This window comes from Schistocerca americana, chromosome 2 (assembly GCF_021461395.2).
Source record: "Schistocerca americana isolate TAMUIC-IGC-003095 chromosome 2, iqSchAmer2.1, whole genome shotgun sequence".
Taxonomy (NCBI): domain Eukaryota; kingdom Metazoa; phylum Arthropoda; class Insecta; order Orthoptera; family Acrididae; genus Schistocerca; species Schistocerca americana.
This window is the reverse complement of record NC_060120.1, coordinates 588,956,823-588,979,402: the sequence shown is the minus strand read 5'-3', so window position 1 is coordinate 588,979,402 and position 22,580 is coordinate 588,956,823. Positions and strand designations below refer to the sequence as shown.

The 22,580-nt window shown below is 43.1% G+C and overlaps 1 protein-coding gene across 1 annotated transcript in view; it reads left to right on the top strand.

Annotated features, from left to right (window-relative positions):
• LOC124594209 (brachyurin-like) overlaps positions 1-9,825 on the top strand; it is a 34,935-nt gene extending 25,110 nt beyond the window's left edge. The window contains exons 5-6 of the mRNA XM_047132569.1: positions 5,140-5,249; positions 9,658-9,825. Coding sequence (XP_046988525.1) covers positions 5,140-5,249; positions 9,658-9,825 — 278 coding nt within the window. The remainder of the gene's footprint in view (positions 1-5,139; positions 5,250-9,657) is intronic.
• The last annotated feature ends 12,755 nt before the right edge of the window (positions 9,826-22,580 follow it).

The following is a 22,580-nucleotide window of genomic DNA, read 5'->3' as shown; positions in this document are numbered from 1 at the left end:
GAGTACTAGTCCAGCAAGGTTTGCAGCGAGCTATTGTTTGTACTGGCGGAAGGGGAGAGAGGGGGCGTTGTGATTCGTGCTTGCTGAGCTCTGTCGGCAAGAGCAATTGCCTTCGAAATGCAAACGCTGTAGGTTCGAATCCTGGCCCGGCACTGTTTCAATCTGCCAGGAAGTTTCAAATCAGCAAACAACCCGCTGCAGAGCGAAAATTCGTTCTGAAGGAAGATATTTCTAAACTTGATGCTACAAGGTGCACAACACGAAATAAGACCGCGAAATTCAAATTCATCATCGACTACTTTGAGTGTAACACGTGTGCAAATAAGCAGAAATTAGTACAAGGCAGCAGTAAGTGAACGCTGAAATCAAGTGAGTCAGAAGACTGGTGACTTAAAAATGCAAGCGATAATCGTATACCTGGAGGCCAGGAATCTAACCCAGTCCCCTTCGGTTAACAATCCGCCGGGCTGATTGCGCAACTGCCGAGGCGGGCGTTGCCTTACGTCTATTGACACATACACCATCGGTCCGAAACGTTTCGAGATTGGATTCGTAAGAAATAGAGAAAATTGTGTGTTATATAGTCTTCCCCCACTTGAATACAACGCACAGAAATTCATAAAACCATGTGAAACTGTCAGAAGAATCCTTCTTTGGGACAGTGTGCAACAAGCGCATCACATTGATTAGAATATCGGTTAAGTTGGCGAAGGGTTTGCATTTTAATCAAGTCGTGGCAGGTGCCCATAGGTCGTTGTTTTTGTTCAGAAGACAAGGTATGCGACACAAACTTTGCACACACTTTTTGTTTCTTGATGATATTCTGGAGAGTGTCTTGAGCACTTCATTTACAGATGCTGCTGAGCTGCGATCGACACAACAATGTTAACGTACTACAGCCGCACTCCCGCAACTTGACACTACTTGCTCACAACCGTCTAGTCGAACGCACATATTTTGTTTACAGTTGGTAGTTTAAGCTGTCACCATAGTTACTGCGCCGACGTTGCTTCTACTCCAGGAATAAAATCAGTATCGGGGCTTTTTGGAGAGACAGTGTACGCTACACATTTAAAATGCATGGTGAAAGTTTGTGATGTGTGTTGTATGTGTTGAAAATAGCAGACCGCTCGGCAGTGTTAACACATGAAGTACGTCGTGTTACTGACCAACTAGCCTCGTACTCCGGGATGCATTGATTGACCACATTGTTAATGGAAGGATTCGTACAAAGAGCTCATTGTATGGACCGGTATATAGTGAAAGGACCGGTTGAACAGATCATGCATGCGAATCCACATGGAGAAATATGTTGAGAGGCTATAGAGTGGCATTTAAATCGAAGTGTAGCAGATTTTTGTGTCTTATTACACTACGTGCCCAATGAAATAAGTTATCAAAGGCATTTAATTTACAGGAAGACTACGTTGACACACACACACACACACACACACACAAATGCGCGCAAAAAATATCGTTTCGACAGGTAGTGTATAACATACCTTCGACTTATGGAGAGGGATCAGACAATTGCGGCTATTTAAGGGATGGGAGGAAAAAAGAAATTAAATACACTGAGATAACAAAAATTATTGAATATCTCCTAATGTCGTGTCGGGCCACATTTTGCCGACATAGAGCAGCAACTCGACCTGGAATGGCTTCAGCAAGTCGTTGGAAATCCCTTGCAGAATATTGAACCACGCTCCCTCTCTATTCATCCATAACTGCGAAATTGATGACGGTGCAGGAGTTTGTGCACGAACTGACGTCTCTATTATGTCCCAAAAGTGTTCGATGGGTGAGCAAATCATTCACTCGAACTGTCCAGAATGTTCTTCAAACCAATCGCGAACAATAGTGGCCTGATGACATGACTCATAGTCATCCATAAAAATTCCATCGTTGTTTGGGACACGAAGTCCATGAACGGCTGCAAATGGTCTCCAAGGAACCGAACATATCCATTTCCAGTCAACGATCGTTTCAGCTGGACCGGAGGACCCAGTCCATTCCATGTAAACTCAGCGCACATCAATATGAGGCCACCACCAGATTGCACGGTGCCTTGTTGACGACAATGGTCCATCGCTTCGTGGGGTCTGCGCCTTACTCGAGTCCTACCATCAGCTCTTACATACTAAAATCGGGGCTCATCTGACGCAAGCCACGGTTTTCCAGTAGTCTAGGGTACAACATATAGAGTGAACAGCCCAGGCGAATCGCTGCAGACGATGTGCTGTTAGTAAAGACACTCGCGTTGGTCGTCTACATGTTAACACCAAATTTCGCCAAACTGTCCTAACGGATATGTTCGTCGTGCCTCACACATTGATCTCTGCGGTTATTTCACGTCGAGTTGCTTGTCTGTTAGCACTGACAACCGTACGCCATCGTCGATGCTCTCGGTCATTAAGTGAAGACCGTCGGACAATGCGTTGTCCGTTGTGAGAGTTAACGCCTGGAGTTTGCTATTCTCGGCACACCCTTCGCGCTATGGATCTCGCAATATTGAGTTCTTGAACGATTTCCGGAATCGAATGTCCCATGCATCTAGCTCCAACTACTATTCCTTGTTCAAAGTCTGTTAATTCCCGCCGTGCGATCGTAATCGCATTGAAAACACTTTACATGAATCGCCCAAGTACATATGACAACTCCGTCAACGCACTGCCCTTTTATGCCTTACTTACGGGACACTAGCACCCTCTGCATACGTTCAAATCGCTACACTGTTACTTTTATCACCTCAGAATACATCCTGCATATTGTTATACCATTTGGGATTGGTGAAGGGCAAAGCTGTGCGGGATCACTTGATAAGCTATCCTAATCTCAAGTGTGTAATAAATAGGCATATTGCTTGAGATTTCAGCTACAGCACTGTGCGCAAGAGTAGAAGTGGAATTAAACTCTCCGAGTACTTAATGAGCTATACATTTTTCTTTCCGTTTTTCGTCGCGATATTTTGCTATTAACTTTGAGCTGAGTAATTTTTTTCATTTTCTCTCAAAGTCCCATTAACACGTGACCAAAAGACTGCTGGTACTACACGCAGAAAAAGATCTTCTTATGTTCGATCACTGTGTGATTGAAATATTATTTTTCCTTTCGGTTTCAGACAAGCACAACATTCCGCATCAACACAACGCCACGAAGAGTCGATGCGATTTTTATAATTGGCCTTGATGGTCCAGGTCCGGCAGAAGGACGAAATCACAAGTGAAGATAGTTATTCAATCAATCATATCTTTTGCCTTTTTATATACTTCATCTCACTACATTTCTAGGTAAAAAGTCGCACGACAGCTTATACCTTTAGCTGTACTTCGCTCTTTGTGCTATCATTCAGCCTATGAATGACAGTACACAAAAGATTACGCATCTATGGTTTCTTTGTTGTTGTTGTTGTGGTCTTCAGTCGTGGGACTGGTTTGATGCAGCTCTCCATGCTAATCTATCCTGTGCAAGCTTCTTCATCTCCCAGTACCTACTGCAGCCTACATCCTTCTGAATCTGCTTAGTGTATTCATCTCTTGGTCTCCCTCTACGATTTTTACCCTCCACGCTGCCCTCCAATACTAAACTGGTGATCCCTTGAAGCCTCAGAACATGTCTTACCAACCGATCCCTTCTTCTAGTCAAGTTGTGCCACAAGCTCCTCTTCTCCCCAATTTTATTCAATACCTCCTCATTAGTTATGTGATCTACCCATCTAATCTTCAGCATTCTTCTGTAGCACCACATTTCAAAAGCTTCTATTTTCTTCTTGTCTAAGCTATTTATCGTCCACGTTTCACTTCCATACATGGCTACACTCCATACAAATACTTTCAGAAACGACTTCCTGACACTTAAATCTATACTCGATGTTAACAAATTTCTCTTCTTGAGAAACGCTTTCCTTCCCATTGCCAGTCTACATTTTATATCCTCTCTACTTCGACCATCATCAGTTATTTTGCTCCCCAAATTGCAAAACTCATTTACTACTTTAAGTGTCTCATTTCCTAATCTAATTCCCTCAGCACCACCCGACTTAATTCGAGTACATTCCATTATCCTCGTTTTGCTTTTGTTGATGTTCATCTTATATCCTCCTTTCAAGACACTGTCCATTCCGTTCAACTGGTCTTCCAGGTCCTTTGCTGTCTCTGACAGAATTACAATGTCATCGGCGAACCTCAAAGTTTTTATTTCTTCTCCATGGATTTTAATACCTACTCCGAACTTTTCTTTTGTTTCCTTTATTGCTTGCTCAATATGCAGATTAAATAACATCGGGGATAGGCTACAACCCTGTCTCACTCCCTTCCCAACCACCGCTTCCCTTTCGTACCCCTCGACTCTTATAACTGCCATCTGATTTCTGTACAAATTTTAAATAGCCTTTCGCTCCCTGTATTTTACCCCTGCCACCTTTAGAATTTGCAAGAGTTTATTCCAGTCAACATTGTCAAAAGCTTTCTCTAAGTCTGCATATGCTAGAAACGTAGGTTTGCCTTTCCTCAATCGTTCTTCTAAGATAAGTCGTAGGGTCAGTATTGCCTCGCGTGTTCCAACACTTTTACGGAATCCAAACTAATCTTCCGCGAGGTCGGCTTCTATCAGTTTTTCCATTCGTCTGTAAAGAATTCGCGTTAGTATTTTGCAGCTGTGACTTATATAACTGATAGTTCGGTAATTTTCACATCTGTCAACACCTGCTTTCTTTGGGATTGGAATTATTATATTCTTCTTGAAATCTGTCTCTTACATCTTGCTCACCAGATGGTAGAGTTTTGTCAGAACTGGCTCTCCCCAGGCTGTCAGTAGTTCTAATGGAATGTTGTCTACTCCGGTGGCCTTGTTTCTTTAGTTAATCAATAATCTGAAACTGCTCGCCTTCGTCGAGTTGTGTAAGTTTACTGCTCCTCATATGTGCAATAAGTCCGAAGGGCTGACTACAGCCTTCTCTGTGCAGACTAAAGCTCTTGTCCACTAGGAGTGAGGAGGCCAACGCTTTCATCGTAGTTAAAATTCTGCGTAGAGGAGAGGTGCGGCAGTATTTCTCCCCATGAATGTTTGCACGTGGAGCAGCAGCACCGCTGTAGTGAGTCAGAAGCCAGTTGCCGCTATCCTAGGCGTCGCCTGTTGCAGGAGGGCCGACAGAGACGACTCTGAAGACCGCCAACGGCAGCTTCGCCGGGGAGTGCGGGGCTGGCTACCACGTGTGCATATACACGTACAACCAGGTGGACGTCACCACGGTGAGTAGCTGGCCGCAGCCACGAAGGAACTGAGGTACACCAAGAGGGTCCGAGAGACAGTTGCAAATAAAGCTGTGCAAGTTGAAAGACTTGACCACAAAGACTGAACACCAGCGGGAAATCCCTTGTAGGCAGGGGCCATTGTCGATGTATGCATTAGAAGCGTAGATGTTGAAGTGCCAAGTGGTCCATCTCTGCAGTCCCATATTAAGTAATGTAAACAATCCTGAAATAAGGGGCAAGTCAATCATAATTTTGCAGCTGACCACCCAGTAAGACATCGATTGTGTTTCCAGAATGAGATTTTCACTCTGCAGCGAAGTGTGCGCTATATGAAACTTACTGGCAGAGTAAAACTGTTTTAATCTGCCAGGAAGTTTCATATCAGCGCACACTCCGCTGCAGAGTGAAAATCTCATTCTGGAAACATCCCCCAGGCTGTGGCTAAGCCATGTCCCCGCAATATCCTTTCTTTCAGGGGTGCTAGTTCTGCATGGTTCGCAGGAGAGCTTCTGTAAAGTTTGGAAGGTAGGAGACGAGGTACTGGCAGAAGTAAAGCTGTGAGGACGAGGCGTGAGTCGTGCTTGGGTAGCTCAGTTGGTAGAGCGCTCGCGAATGGCAAAGGTCCCGAGTTCGAGTCTCGGCCCGGCACACAGTTTTAATCTGCCAAGAAGTTTCATCGATTGTGTTGCTGTTATGTCCGACTGATGTCATACAACTTTGCATGCAAGTCTATTTTCCGCAAGCCTCTTCATCTCTGCATAGTTACTGCTGCCTACACGGTATGAACGTAGTTACTATACTCAAGCCTTGATCTCTCTATATAATTTTAACCCCCCTCCCCCCAAACCCCCAAATTACACACACACTTCCTTCTGTTACGAAACTGACGATTCCTTGATGCCCCAACATCAAGCTAGTTACATGTGCCACAGATCATCTTAGCGATTCTTTTATCGACATGATTTGCAACGAACCACTTTACAGGGCCTGTTCATTGTCAACATTACCGAACACATTATTTTGTAGCCCTACTCATGCAACTCTACGGAAAAACTAGAGATTTTTATTATATTTATTTCTACAGGCTACCAGTTTTTAAACAGAAATCCGTCCATGGAATGGATGTGAGGTTAAATTTTAAACTTGTTTTGCTACCTGTCAGCCATTGCATGTTACTGGGCATACGATCAAAAAATTTCGTTACTGCTTTCGGATCTGCATTCTGAGCTACTGACAGTGTGATGTGTCCTATCAATCAATCCCTCCTCAAAGTCAAGCAGTCCCACAACGTTTTTCACCAAATTCGATTTACTACCTATCGGTTACTTATTTCATCTACCCAAGTGACCTTCACCATTCTTCTGCATCACCGCATTTAAAAAGTTTCTATTCTCTTCTTCTCTCAACTGTTTATCGTACACCTTCACGTCCGTACAAGATTAAACTCCATACAAATGCCTTGAGATAATACTTTCTAAGTCTTGAACACACACATGAAAGAGTTAGCGTGGTTCGATTCATAGGGACAGACTACTCTTTCCGGATAAATCTGTGTCCATTTGACTAAAACGACAAAATTATTAATTATTGCAGTCTCTGGTATTAAGTGTTATCCGGTACTTGCGCGAGAGAGGAACATGTTTTTCTACGCTCTGTCACTCCATTACTACAGTGATACTGATATAAATAATGGTACTGAAAAGTGGGTGAAATCGTTAAAACCTATTAAGACCCCAAGACTGGATTTCTGCCGAGTTCTATACAGATTTCCAAGCCAATTAAAACCATTTTTTACATTTATCTACCACACCTCTCTTGAGCAGAGAACTACTGCCAGTCTAATTGTCTGCTTTCTTTACCTCGAACATCGTCAGCTATTTTGATGCCCAAATAGCAAAATCCATCTACTATTTTTAATGTCTCGTTTCCTAATCTAATTTTCTCAGACAACACCAGAGAAACTACCTTCATGTCCGCCCCCTCAGCTGAGTGGTCAGCACGTCGGGTTGCGACGCAGCGGATTCTGGTTCGATTCCCGACTGGGTTGGAGATTTTCTCCACTTGGATCTGGGTGTTATGCTGGGCTCACCATAATTTCATTACCATCGTCACACAAGTTGCCCAGTCTGGCGTCAACTAAAAAAGATTTGCAGCGGGGTGGTCGAACTTCCCCAGGTGGTGCCTCCCCACCATCAGTGCCATACAACCATTTCATGTCATCATCCAAGTTTTGCTTTTGTTGATACTCACCATATAGGGCTATCCTCTTTTCAAGACACAGCCCATTCCATTCCGACTGTGACTGAATTACGCTGTCATCTGAAAATTCCAAAGTTTTTGTTTCTCCGCCATCAACTCCAATTCTGATTCCACAATTCTCCTTGTTTCCTTTACTGCTTGTTCGACGAGCAGATTGTATAACATGGGAGATACGCTTCAAACCTCGTTCCCTTTTCAACTACCGCTTCTGTTTCATGTTCTTCAACTATTCAGCTGTTTTTTGGCCTCTACACAAGTTGTAAGTGTATTTCATTTCTGTTACTTTCAGAAGTTCAAAGAATGTGTTCCATCAATGTCACCAGAACGTCCTGCCGCACGAAACCTGTGTGCCAGACTTGGTCTCAAACCCAAATTCTTTGCCTTTGGCAAACAGTCCGAGTCCCGGAAGGGCATATAGTTTTAATCTTCCAGGATGTTTCAAATGAACGCACAGTCCACTGTCCAGTGAACGTTCATCGAGGAACATTGTCAAATGCCTTCTCAAAAACTATAAATGTTGTGAATATAGGTTTTCTTCAACCTGTCTTCTAAGATACACCATGTGATCAAAGGTATCCGGACATCTCGCTGAAAATGACTTACAAGTTCGTGGCGCCCTCTATTGCTAATGTTAGAATTCAACATGGTGTTGGCCCACTCTTAGCCTTGGTGACAAGTTCCACTCTCGCAGGCATACGTTCAGTCAGGTGCTGGAAGGTTTCTTGGGAAATGGCAGCCCATTCTTCACGGAGTGCTGCACTGAGGAGAGGTATCGATGTCGGTCGGTGAGGCCTGGCACGAAGTCGGCGTTCCAAAACATCCCAAAGGTGTTCTGTAGGATTCAGGCCGTGTAACAACTCCGCCACCGGCCGTGCATTATGAACAGGTGCCCAAAAGTGTTGAGAGATGCAATCGCCATCCCCTAATTGCTCTTCAACAGTGGGAATCAAGAAGGTGGTTAAACATCAATGTATGACTGTACTGTGATAGTGCCACGCAAAACGACAACGGGTACAAGTCCCATCCATGAAAAACACGACCACACCGTAACACCACAGCCTCCGAATTTTACTGTTGCCACTACACACGCTGGCAGATGACGTTCGCCGGGAATTCGCCATACCCACACCCTGCCATCGGATCGCCATATTGTGTACCGCGATTCGTCACTCCACACGACGTTTTTCCACTGTTCAATAGTCCAATGTTTACGCTCCTTACACCAAGCGAGGCGTAGTTTGGCATTTACCGGCGTGATGTGTGGCTTATGATCAGCGGTCCGACCATGAAATCCAAGTTTCCTCATGTCCCGCCTAACTATCTTAGTACTTGCAGTGGATCCTGATGAAGTTTGGAATTCCTGTCTGATGGTCTGGATAGACGTCTGCCTATTACACATTAAGACCCTCTTCAACTTTCGGCGGTGTCCGTCAGTCAACAGACAAGTTTGGCCTGTACGCTTTTGCGCTGTACGTGTCCCTTCACCTTTCCACTTCACCATCACATCGGAAACACTGGACCTAGGAATGTTTAGAAGTGTGGAAATCTCGCATACACACTATGACGCAAGTGACACCAAATCACCTGACCACGTTCGAAGTCCGTAAGTTCCGCTGAGCGCCCCATTCTGCTTTCTCACGATGTCTAATGACTACTGAGGTCGCTGATATGGACTGCCCGGCAGCAGGTGGCAGCACAATGCACCTTATATGAGAAACGTATGTTTTTGGGGGTGTCCGGATACTTTTGATCACATAATGTAAATCGTAGTGTGAGTAATTCCTCGCGTATTCCTACATTTCTCTGCAATTCAAACTGATGTTCCCCAAGGTTTACTTCTACCAATCTTTCCAGTCTTCCACAAATAAATTGTCTCATTATTTTGCAACGATGACCTATTAAACGGATAGTTCTGTGTTTCATAGCGATCAACATCCGCATTCTTTGGCATTGGAATTACTGTAAAGATGAAAACGATACACGTAGCTTTTCCCAGGCGTCTTAAAGGATGATTGTAAACATCTGAAATACGTTGTAAAGCACGATGCGTTCAATGTCGCAATTTCATTTTTTGTCGTAGTTGTGTATAGTTTTTCATTTTGTGCCCACGGCTTTAGTGGTACGTATTGTACACGTGTGTTTCCAGGGTGACTACGGTGGCCCCCTAACGGTGGCGGGCGTTGGAGTGGGCAGCTATAAGGTGGTGGGCGTCGCCATCGGCACCGATCTCTCTGGTAACCGGTCCGTCTTCACCAACGTCTACCAGAACCTCGACTGGATCGCCTCTGTCACCGATCTCCCCATCTACGATTAGCGCCACGACGCTGGCATTTTACAAGTACAACCACACGTTGCACTGCCCCTCTCAGAGGACAATTCGTGTGGTGCTCTGGTACCTGCTCGGCGCACGTGTCGTAACGCCCATCAGCGACTCAACTGCGGAAGCCGTATGAATTGACATCGGGTGTTGATAGGTTCTGAGCTCCACATAAGTGCGTCGGTGCCCAAGAAGTTAAAAAGAGACTCAAATTTCGTGGATGCACAGCCAAACATCTCCTCAATGCTCGTAGTGTAAACGATGTTCCTGTAGCGAACACAAAACGAAGAACTTCGACAGTGCCCGAAGTCTGTGTGCAGGTAATCTCTTAGTTTTGTAGTGCTTACAGTAATAATAATTAATAAATTACCGCCGAAGATCTACAAAACCAGACGTGAAATTCATTCATTGAACTTGGTCTCTTAAAAAAACGGTATTGATTAGAGCGGTTTAGACCCAATACAACTTGTTTTTAAACCATCTGTAGGTTCTTCACGGGCATTCGACAGTGGTCGTCACCCACTGTTTTCTTTATATAAACTTGATGCGGCGATGTATTTTAACTGGCAGAACTGTAAGATACTTCTGTATGTTTCATTAGTTGAACATTAAGTTAATTACGAAATTAACATGCAATAAATCTGTGAACACCTCTGTAGGAACATTTACAAACAATGAATTAACGATGTTAATCATTTAACAAAATTAGCATCTGCCTGTTACTATTAATTACTGTAAGTTACCTGAGAATCGCTTAAGGAAGATGTGCAGTACATTAGTTTTGGACAGCTTATAGCCAATGGAACTAGAAAAATGAATCTTTGATACGAAGAAAAGATATTTGAAGTACGCTGTTTCTATGTGATACGGCAACCTGTAAACATTAACTTGAAATTACACAAATCCAACAAATTATGTTCAAGCAGTGTACATTATGTACAGCAGAAAAAGCTTATTAATAAAACCAATAGAACGTATGATGTCATTTCTTTTTCTAAATATCCCTATAAGAGACACGTTCATCAGATCAGAGCTGAAACAGCAGATCAAAGCTCCTTGTTTCTTTATTGTAATAATATGTTTCGTTATTTTACAACCATCACTTTGCGCTTTCACTGTACAGTACTTCAAACGTTTAATTTCATACAGCTTAGATGTGAACAACAAAATTTTTTTTATCCTTCTGTTAGCGTAGAGCGCATAACAGTATGAACTTAAATCTTTATTGGTGTAGCTAACAGTTGGTTCTAACAGCAATTAATAATTGCCCAGCATCCAGATTTGAGCATACTTCTTGGTGAGTAATCAGTCAAGTGTCACGGGGAGATAACTACACGTTTGCGTTTGGCGACAATACAAAATACTGCAGGAATTATCTATTACCCACAAAAATTAAAAATTTTACATTTCGCTGAAACTATGTGGTGCAAACAACTGATTTCGGAATTAAAAAGCAGTAATTCTGTTTATTCTGAAAGAGTACACAGGCTTCGGGTCATGGATAGAATATTATATAGCAGTAGCTCTTGTTCAAAACAGACTACTGATAAAATTTTGATCTTCTTAATCCTGGATACCTTTTTCTTCGTTAGGTATTTATCACGTCATATGAGTGCAAAAAAGAATAGTGACCTTATACTCAGGGTTGTAATTGTTTATGTATCTTTGAGACATTGTCTTATATAATGTGTACTATACGAGTAATGTCTCTCACGCTCAGTTTGCAATAATATGTTGATAACAGAAGAAACGATTACACACGAGTGTTCCACCAAAATCATACAAACAACAGTTTTTCAAGCGCAAATGACAAGCGCCATACACATTCATATCAGTAAGAATCGAATAATTTGAAACATTGGAAAACATACAATATTCATAGCCTACGACCAACATATTCTTGCACATGTGGGGTAAGTTTCGCCACCTCTGTATAGCATTATTTAGTCGCCCAACGTACGTCTTCTACCGTCTTTTTTTGGCGAATGCTTTTTTAGGATGTCTGTGTCCTTTTTTCCGCAATTATTCGTGAAATGGAGCTAAATTTTCAGGCAATGAATATATAATTGGATTTTAAAAGTTTTCATGTAGAGCGGTGGTAATAACTTAAACGTATTGAGAATGTGATCTTACCTCTTAGGAAACTAGACGCTTTCAGGTATGTCCTGTGTCGTCCATAAGAATCCGCAACGAAGTCAAATAATTTTGTTGTCTCTGTTAGTCGAAGATTTTCATCTAAATTCCCCTTTTTTTAAGGCGAGCAAATACATTCATCAACATAACCGTAACTTTCGATGTGTAACTACAATTTTGTGATAGACTGTATAATATCACATGTATGAACTGTTATTTTGATTTGTGAACAATTAGGAACTAGTTGCAAAGTGTTTGTTCTTCGAGTATTTATGAATTGTTATGTTCATTTGTGAACAATTAGGAACTAATTGTGAAACTTCTGTTCTTCGAGTGTGTCTCTCGTACGCCAAAACAAAGGGCAATTTATTTGGATTTTAAGTGTATTTCTTCAGCTGTCTTCGGCACAAGTCAGATTATATCCACCATCTCAGAGTAGAATTGTGAAGACATATTCAGAACATCAACATGAAAGGCGAACGGTAACAGTAGGTAGCCGGAAGTGATCAATTTTGGAGCATTTTTCAGGTCACCAAAAACATTTATGGACCTATTCCCGTTAACTGATAGCTAGAGGCAGAATAAATGGCAAGCCCTCACATAGATTTGGGCTATGATGAGGAAGACATCGGAATATACGAGTATTTATAGTAAACAATATTTCGTCCTATAATCTTTACTGCGATAGGGTCTGCAACTGCGATGAATTTTTTGAGTGATTTCGTGATGCCTCCAACTGCCATTCTCTTTTATTTCATGTAGGATTGTGTAATTTCAGCCTTAGGTATCTAAAAGGTCAGCATTATACATTGGATGCATTAGCACCACTTACAGCTTTAACACAGGAATAAGTCATATCTCAGTAAATACTAGACTGATTATGACATACTTTATGGACGATTCTTTAATGGGATATTACGCCATGTACGTCCTTACTTCCACGACTGCGTGTAATTATCACTAAATAGAAATAGTTTTTCTTTATTTTAGGAGCTTATTGTCTTCGAGCATTTGCAAAGCCTTAAATATAAGGTCGAAAATTTTATCGTACTTAACACTAGGAAGATTGTAATTATTTCACAGACATTTGTTAAATGAGCATACATGTCTTTTTTCTCAATTATGTCCGCATGCTTAGCTGAATGGTAACGTGTTTCCTAACCATGCAGCAGGCCCGGGTTCGATTCCCGACCGGACTGGAGATTTTCTCCGCTCATGAATTGTGTGTTGTGTTATCATCATCGTCCTTGCATCATCATCACCGACGAGCAAGTCGCCCAGAGTGGCGTCGACTGAAACAAGACTTGCAACCGGCGGCCGAACTTCCCCGGATGGAGCGTTCCAGCCAACAATACCATATGGTCATTTCATTTCTCAATTATATTTAATTATCGTCCACCATTTGTGTAAATATGACTGTATTTAATTTCTCTTAAATAACTTGTAAATATTTGTTCTGTTACTGTGAGATCACGTCGTTTTTCAGTAGTTGTTACAAAGATCTTATACACAAAATCTACCACAGCACTCTAATGAAACAGTACTGAAAACTACGACAATCGAGTAAAACCGGATTTGTGATGGCGTGGCCTTTCATATTACAGTCAGATTTATAAATGAGTATAGCGATAATTCCTCCCATGAACCATGGACCTTGCCGTGGGTGGTGTAGTTTGCGTGCCACGGCGACGCACATAGCCATATCGTAGGTGCAACCACAGTGGAGATCTATCTCTTGTGAGGCCAGACAAACGTGTGGTTTCTGAAGAGAGGTAGCAGACATTTTAGTACTTTCAGAGGCAAGAGTCTGGATGATTGACTGATCTGGCCTTGTAACATCAACCAAAACGCCCTTGCTGTGGTGGTACTGCGAGGGGTGAAAGCAAGGGGAAACTACAGCTGTTATGTTTCCCGAGGGTGTGCAACTCCATTGTACAATGAAAAGATGTGGCGTCCACTTGGGTAAAATATTCTGTGGCAGAATAGTTCCCGATTCGGACCCCCGAGGGTGAATACGATATTCCGTGTTATTCTGAGCCGGCCAGAGTGGCCGAGCGGTTCTGGGCGCTACACTCTGGAACCGCGCGGCCACTGCGGTCGCAGGTTCGCATCCTGCCTCGGGCGTAGAGGTGTGTGATGTCCTTAGGTTAGTTAGGTTTAAGTAGTTCTAAGTTCTATGGGACTGATGACCTCGGCAGTTAAGTCCCATAGTGCCCAGAGCCATTTGAACCATTTTGTTATTCTGAATTACGATGCAAAGTTCCCGAACCGAGACTCGAACCCGGATTTCTCGCTTATCGTAAGTGGTCACCTTACCAGTTGGCTATCCGAAATGACTCACAGCCAGATCCAAAGTTATATGTCACCAAACATTACGTATATTCCCGTACAGGTGAGGCATTTTACTTGAAAGTCCCTTGCACGGTGTCGGCGGATAAATACGATATCGCCGTACCTGTGTTATTCTGAAAGCCGCGTTCGGGTCCCGGTCTGGCACAAATTTTTACTGTCGTCAATCCATGCTACGGCTGATGGTTGTCCATATTCTCAATTGCGAATACATTTTATGTATTCAGGCGAATGTCGTCATCAGAGGAGAAAAAACTGGAGTTCTACGGATCAGGGCGTGGAATGTTAGATTCCATGACCGTGCAAGTAAGTTATAAAGTTCAAAAAGAGAGATTGATAGGTTGAATTCAGATACAGTGGCAATTACCGAAGCTCGATAGTAGAAGGGACAGGACAGGGTTATAAATACAAAACCAAATAGGAGCGAGTTTAATAATGAATAAGAAAAAAGAATGTGGGTAAGCTACTATCAACAGTATAGGGAAAGCATAATCGTAGGCAAGGGAGACACGAAGCCCACACCCACCACAGTAGTACAACTTTATATGCCAACAGCTCTGCAAACGATGAAAAGATTGAAGAAATGTATGATTATATAAAAGAAATTATTCAGATAGTTAAGGGAGATGAAAATTTAGTTCTGATGGGGGACTGGAATTCGATAGTAGGAAAAGGGAAAGAAGGAAAAATTAAAGGTGAGTGTGGGCTGGAGGAAAGAAATGAAAGAGGAAACCGACTGGCAGAATTTTGTACAGAGTTTAATCATCGCTTACGATTGGTTTAAGAACCATGAAAGGAGGTTATATACCTGGAAGACACCTGGAGACACTGGAAGATTTCAAATTGATTGTATGATGGTAAGACAGAGATTTCGGGAACAGATTTAAAATTGCAAGACATTTCCAGCGGCCGATGTAGGTTCTGACCATAACTTATTGGTTGTGACCCGTAAATTAAAACTAATGAAACTGCGAATAGGTAGAAAATTAAGGAAAAGGCATCTGAATAAGTTGAAAGAACCAGAGGTTGCTGAAAGTTTCAGAGGGAGCATTAGGCAGCGATTGATTAGAACAGGGGAAAGGAATACAGTAAAAGACGAATGGGTAACATTAAGAGATGAAATAGTGAAGGCAGCAGAGGATAGGTAAAAAGACAAGTTCTAATGGATGACACTTGGATAACACAGGAGATACTGAATTTAATTGATATAGGAGAAAATATAAAAATGCAGCATACGAAGCAGACGGAAGGGAATGCAAACGTCTAAAAAATGAGATTGACAGGAAGAGTAAAATAATTAAACAGGGACAGCTAGATGACAAATGTAAGGGTTTATAAACATTTCTCACTTGGGTAAAGATAGATACCGCCCACAGGAAAATTAAGAGGCATTTGGAGAAAAGAGAAGCAGCTGTACGAATATCAAGAGCTCAGATGGAAAAGCAGTCCCAAGCAAAGAAGGGAAAGACGAAAGGTGAAGGGAGTATATATAGGTTCTATACAAAGGACATGAACTTGAAGGCGACATTATATAATCTGAAGAGGACGTAGATGAAAATGAGACGGGAGATGTGATACTGCAAGAGCGCTGAAAGACCTAAGTCGAAACAAAGCCCAGTGAGTTTTTTCCCTCAGAACTACTAATAGCCTTTGGAGAGTCAGCCATGACCTAACTCTTCCGTCTGGTGAGAAAGATGTATGAAACAGACGAAATACCCTCAGACATAAAAAAGAATGTAACAATTCCAATTCCAAAGAAAGCAAGTGCTGACATATGTGAACATTATCGAACTATCAGCTTAATAAGTCATGGTTGCAAAATACTAACACGAATTTTTAAAAAAGAATGGAGAAACTGGTAGATGCTGACGTCGGGGAAGAGAAATACAGCATTTCTAGATCTAGAGAAAGCTTTTTACCGTGTTGAGTGTAACACATTCTCTGAAATTTTAATGGTAGCAGGGGTAAAATACAGGAAACGAAAAGCTATTTACAACTTGTACAGAAACCAGACGGCAGTTACAAGTGTCGAGGGCATGAAAGGTAAGCAGTGGTTGAGAATGGAGTGAGACGAGGTTGCAGCCCGTCCCCGTTGTTATTCAGCTCGTACACTGAGCAAGTATTAAAGGTCACAAAAGAAAAATATAGATTAGGAATTAAAGTTCAGGGAGAGGACGTAAGAACTTCGAGGTTTGCCGCTGACTTTCCAATCCTGTCACAGACAGTAAAGGGCTTAAAAGAGCAGTTGAGCGGAATGGACAGTGTCTTGAAAGGGGCGTATTAGATGATCATCAAGAAAAGCAAAACAAATATAATGGAAAGTAGTCGAATTAAATCAGGTGATGCTGAGGAAATCAGATTGGGAAACGAGACATTTAAATTAGTAGATGAGTTTTGCTATTCAGGCAGCAGAATAACTTATGACGGCCGAAGTAGAGAGGATATAAAATGTTGACTGGAAATGGCAAGAAAAGCGTTTCTGAAGAAGAGAAATTTGTTAACGTCGAATATAGACTTAAGTGTTGGGGAGTCTTTTCTGAAGGTATTTGTCTGGTGTGTGGGCATGTACGGAAGTGAAACATGGGCGATAAACAGTTTTGACAAGTAGAGAACAGAAGCTTTCGTAATTTAGTGCTACAGAAGAATACTGCAGGTGAGATGGGTAAATCACGTAACTAGTGAGGAGGTGCTGAACAGAACTGGGAAGACAAGAAATTTGTGGCACAACTTGGCTAAAAAAAAGGGGTCGGTTGATAGGAAACATTCTGAGACATCAAGGGATCGCCAATTTAGTACTGGAGGAAAGTGATCGGTGTAAAAATTGTAAAGAGAGACCAGGTGATGAATACAGTGTCATTAGAATACTGTGATCGATTTTATACATAAGTCGAGCCGATCTGAGCAGACGCATCAGCAGCGGTAGCAGAGCAGCAGTTATCTGGCACACAGCAATTTAATTTACGAGGGTCATTCCAAAAGAATCTAGGCTGCAGTAGTTAAAGGAGAGAATAGGATTGCACAGGAAAGAGTAGTGTGGAGAGCTGCATCCAAGCAGTCTTCGGACTGAGGACCACAACAACAACAGCAATAATTATACGTTCTATGGTTCTATAATGCTTCGTCATAGAATTGGTAAAAAGTTGTCCAGAAATTTTCATTTCGCAGGTCTTTCTGTTCATTTAAAACACCGTCATTTACATAGATGTAAATTTCAATTTCTTCCATTATATCCACGATCTTGTTGCAATGGTGCGCAGCAAAGGTGTCTGGGCTATTGTCGCTTATTGTCGTGTGTTTTTTGAATCTGTGCTAACTTTCCTTCCTGTACGTCCAACATAAAATTTTGAGCATTTTTCGCATTTAGTTTTGTAGATTCCTAATTGAGAAAAAGTCTCTCATTTCCGTGGTAAATGTCTCAATAACCGTTGCAGACTGTTGGTGCTCCTGTAGCCAGTGTATAGCACTGTATCCTTGAAACATTGAGTAACTTGGTTTTGAACAATACCTAGATATGGCCATACAAAAACTTTTTTTTCTGTTGCTTGTTTGTGTCTCTGATAAATTTATTTCATGAATTGGTAAGTTTTCTTTTTGATTGAAGTGTCCGCTAAGTCTCTAGGATAACCATTATTTAGAGCCACGATTCGAAATATATCTAATTCTTTTTCAGTTTTTTTTTCAGTGGTGCGTTGATCAGTCTGTGTATCATAGAATGAAAATATGCGGACTTGTGTGCTCTCGGGAGGCATGATTGGTTGTAGATGATTACGTCTGTTGTCATTGGTTTACGAAACAGGAATCTGCAAAATTAACTATAAATAATGATCAAAATTTTATATTAGACTAACAAGAAGGAAAGTTAGCACACGATTTAAAGATCGCATGGCAGTAAGCGACAATAGCTCGTCCACCTTTGCTGCACACTTAAAACACACCAACCAGAATAAACTTAATATAGATGAATCACTACAAACATTACGTAAGTTACAGAAAGGTAAAGTGACGGATGTGATGGAAGAAACTGAAATTTACATCCATCTAAAAGACCAGTCAGACAGAGCTCTAAATTAACAAAATTCCTATACAATTTTTTACTAGTTTTACGACGACACATTATAGAAACATTAACTGTGTAGTTATCGCTGTTCACATTAAAACATGTGACTGTTCTGCGATCACGCAACCATGAAGAAGGTTTTATTCGATACTTATAGCTTTCAGTACTGTGTCATTAGAATACTGTGATCGCTTTTATACATAAGTCGAGCCGAGCTGAGCAGACGCATCAGCAGCGGTAGCAGAGCAGCAGTTGTCTGGCACACAGCAATTTAATTTACGAGGGTCATTCCAAAAGAAATGCACACTATTTTTTTTAAAATCCATCTTTTATTCTACCTGTCTGAAAGTTTTACAGTGCGTAGATACATCCTTTAGGAACAGTATTTTCATTTCTCCACATAATTTCCATGCCTCTCAACTGCCTTACGCCATATTGGAACCAGCGCCTGTATACCTACACAGTAAAATTGCGGACCAACCTGTTGGAGCTACTGTTTGGCAGCGTGCACAAGGGAGTCATCATCTTCAAACCATGTTCCACGACGAGAGTCTTTCAGTTTACCAAAGAGATGACAGTCACCTGGAGCCAGGTCAGGACTGTAAGGCGGGTGTTTCAGTGTTGTCCACCCGAGTTTTGTTATCGCTTCCATGGTTTTTTGACTGACATGCGGCCGTGCACTGTCGTGCAACAGCAAAACATCCTGCTTTTGCCGATGTGTTCGAACACGACTCAGTCGAGCTTGAAGTTTCTTCAGTGTCGTCACATATGCATCAGAATTTATGGTGGTTCCACTTGGCATGATGTCCACAAGCAAGAGAACTTCGGAATCGAAAAACGCCGTAGCCATAACTTTTCCAGCAGAAGGTGTGGTTTTGAATTTTTTTTTCCTTGGGTGAATTTACATTATGCCACTCCATTGATTGCCTCTTCGTCTCTGGTGAAAAATGGTGGAGCCATGTTTCATCACCCGTCACAATTCTTCCAAAAAATTCATCTCCACCATTCTCGTACTGTTCCAAAAGTTCGCTGCGTACCGTTTTTCTTGTTTCTTTGTGAGCCACTGTCAACATCCTGGGAACCCACCTGGCACAAACCTTTTTTAACGCCAACACTTTCAGTATTCTGCATACACTTCCTTCCCACATCCTAACGTAGCGTGACAATTCGTTCACTGTGATGCGTCTGCCAGCAGTCACCAATTCGTTAACTCTCTGCACATTGTCTGGAGTGTGTGCAATACGAGGCCTGCCGCTGCGAGGACAATCCTCAATATTGCCGTGCCCGCTTTCGTTACGTAACCTGCTTGCCCACCGACTAACTGTACTGCGATCGACAGGAGCATCTCCATACACCTTTTTCAACCTCTTGTGGATGTTTCCCACTGTCTCGTTTTCACAGCACAGGAATTCTATGACAGCACGTTGCTTTTGACGAACGTCAAGTGCAGCAGCCATCTTGAAGACATGCTGTGACGCACCACTCACGGGAACAGGTTGAACTAAGTTTGAAAACAAGCGGGAAGGATGTATCTACACACTGTAAAACTTTCACACATGGAAAAACTGTATTTTTTACAAAAATAGTGTGCGTTTCTTTTGGAGTGACCCTCGTAGTTGATTTTTCAAGTGCTTCTGCAAAGAAGTGAACTATACCTGTGTATTTTACTGTGTAGACTAGTGGTTAGCAAATCACTGTAAGTGTTTGTTCCTGCGTAAATCTTGATGCACATCCTTGTGTAAGGCGGCATCCTAGTGTAATTTTCCCGCCGCCAGATCGCCACGTCACGCCACTATGTTTCAATTTCGTGCTGGTACACAGCATATAGTTTAGATCAGTGCATTCTAGTTTGCATACCTATGACGTGCATTAGCTTCGGATAGGCAGGGTATCTAGCAAGAGGTAATTGTAGATACAGCCATTTCAGTAGAGAAATTTATTTCTGTTTGAGCTTGCCGTCTCACGGTATAGTGAGAAATCTGCAGACCAGTTTTTATTGTTTCTTTATTCTCCTCATTATGTTTTGCGCACATTCCGAACTCAGTAGCGCCATTTGAGGTCTTATATCTGTTTTTACACACTACGATATGGCTAGGAACTGTGCTTGTTGTGAGCAGACACAAGCAGAATTGGCTGCTGTCCTCAAACGGCTGGAAGCAGCATTGGCTATACCCGACATGCTTCTGGCTAATGCTCAAAGATGGGGCGGCATTGGCGCGCTGGGGAAGAGACCTGAGACATCTTTGGTGCCGTTGGAATCCCCTGGTTACCAGAGTGTCGCTGCATCTTCTGATACGCTACATCCGACAGGTCCATCCTCACTCAAGAGTGGATGGCACACAGTGGTGTACGTTCGCTTGTCACTGGGCGGAAGGCGAAAGATGGAGCAGGTCGAGCTGCTGGCTCCATACGCCTTGGTGACATGTATGAGGTGCTAGCCAGTGTTGATGATAACTTCGCACCAGCACGGGATCCTCTCCTGTCGGGCCAGCGGATGATTTTTCCTACCCAGTCTGGACAAGTGCAGAGGGTGGGTATGCTTATGGTTGGGAGCTCCAACTTTTGCCGGGTGGTGAGGCCGCTCAGGGAAACAGCCGGCAAGGTGGAAAAGAATACCAGTGTGCACTCGGTATGTTTGCCGGGGCTCCCGTCTGTGATGTGCAAGAGGCCCTTGAGCCGTGGTAAAAATTGATGTTTTGAAGAGCGCGCCGCAGTGCGTAGTGTGAAGCAGTCGCCCTCCGTTTCTGGCGGTGGCGCTGCTGTGGCAATCGTAGGTTCGGTGTGTCCCTCTGGTGGGAAAGGGGAAAGGTTGCCTGTTCACGTGCATTTATGGGGCGCTATGAGCTCGCCAGTTGGTCAGTCTGGGTCAGTCTCTCGTCCCTAGCTTGCTAGTCTGTCTCTCGTCCGCATTTGTTTGGCAGTTAGTGTCTGTCTGTCGTTCGGATGAACCTTTAAAGCCGGCAAAATGAGAGTCTTTCCACTCCGCCAGTAAGAGAACTCAGCGAGTGGTCGCGCGGTCGGGGCTTAGTTCCTGCATCTGAGTCTGCACATTAGGCCGCCAGTCTGCTCTAGTTAGCTCAGGCTATGGTCATTGGCGGTTGGATCGATCAGTCGGTCGGTAGCGCACTGAGATACAAGATGACTTATCCGTCTTGAGCGTCGGCGCATGTGAGGCCGCCACGTGAGTCCAGTGGACCGCGGCGTATAGCGAGGGATATAGTGACTTCGCGGTCGACACAAGAGCAACAGGAGTCAACCCATGACATCAGTCTGGCAGGTGCGACCTGCGACGCCATGAGACGGGAGATCGGCGCGCCTTCCTGCGTCCGTTGAAGCGGCTGGCAGCGGACGGTTCGGGAGAGCGATTTGGGAGTGCTGCGTCAGCCGTGTCGGCGGATGTAGAGAGCACTGGGTGCAACCGTCTGCTTATAGTGGCACATGCCGACACGGATGACTCCTTCCGCTTGAGTTCTGACGACATCCTCGGCTCCTTTCGGTAGATGGCTGATTTTGTGAAGGCAACTAGCATGGCACGTGGGGTGCAGGCTAAGTTGTCTATTTGTAAGATCATACCCAGGGTTCATCGCGGACCTCTGGTTTTAATCAGAGTGGAAGGTCTAAACCAGAGGCTCAGACGCCGGCCGCGGTGGTCTCGCGGTTCTAGGCGCGCAGTCCGGAACCGTGCGACTGCTACGGTCGCAGGTTCGAATCCTGCCTCGGGCATGGATGTGTGTGATGTCCTTAGGTTACTTAGGTTTAAGTAGTTCTAAGTTCTAGGGGACTGATGACCACGGCAGTTGAGTCCCATAGTGCTCAGAGCCATTTGAACCATTTGAACCTCAGACGAATCTGCGACGGTATCGGATGCGAATTTCTCGATCTCTGCTATTGGATACAGAATTGTACGGTTTCCCTTAATAGGTCAGGCGTACATTACACGCAGAAAGCGGCTACTAGGGTAGCGGAGTGCGTGTGGCCTGCACATGGGGCTTTTTTTTAAGTTTTTTAAGTTAGAGAAACCCTCCCTTGAGATCAAAGACGATACACCTTATAAATTAGTCACAATGTCTTCAGAGAACCTCTGTCGTCGCAGATCAGAGATAGAAAAGGTTAATATGAATTTAGTAAGCTGAAGGAGTATCCAAGGATAATTATAGACCTGTATCATTTGACGGAAGTCCGTTGTAGAATTATCGAACATGTTTTATGCTCA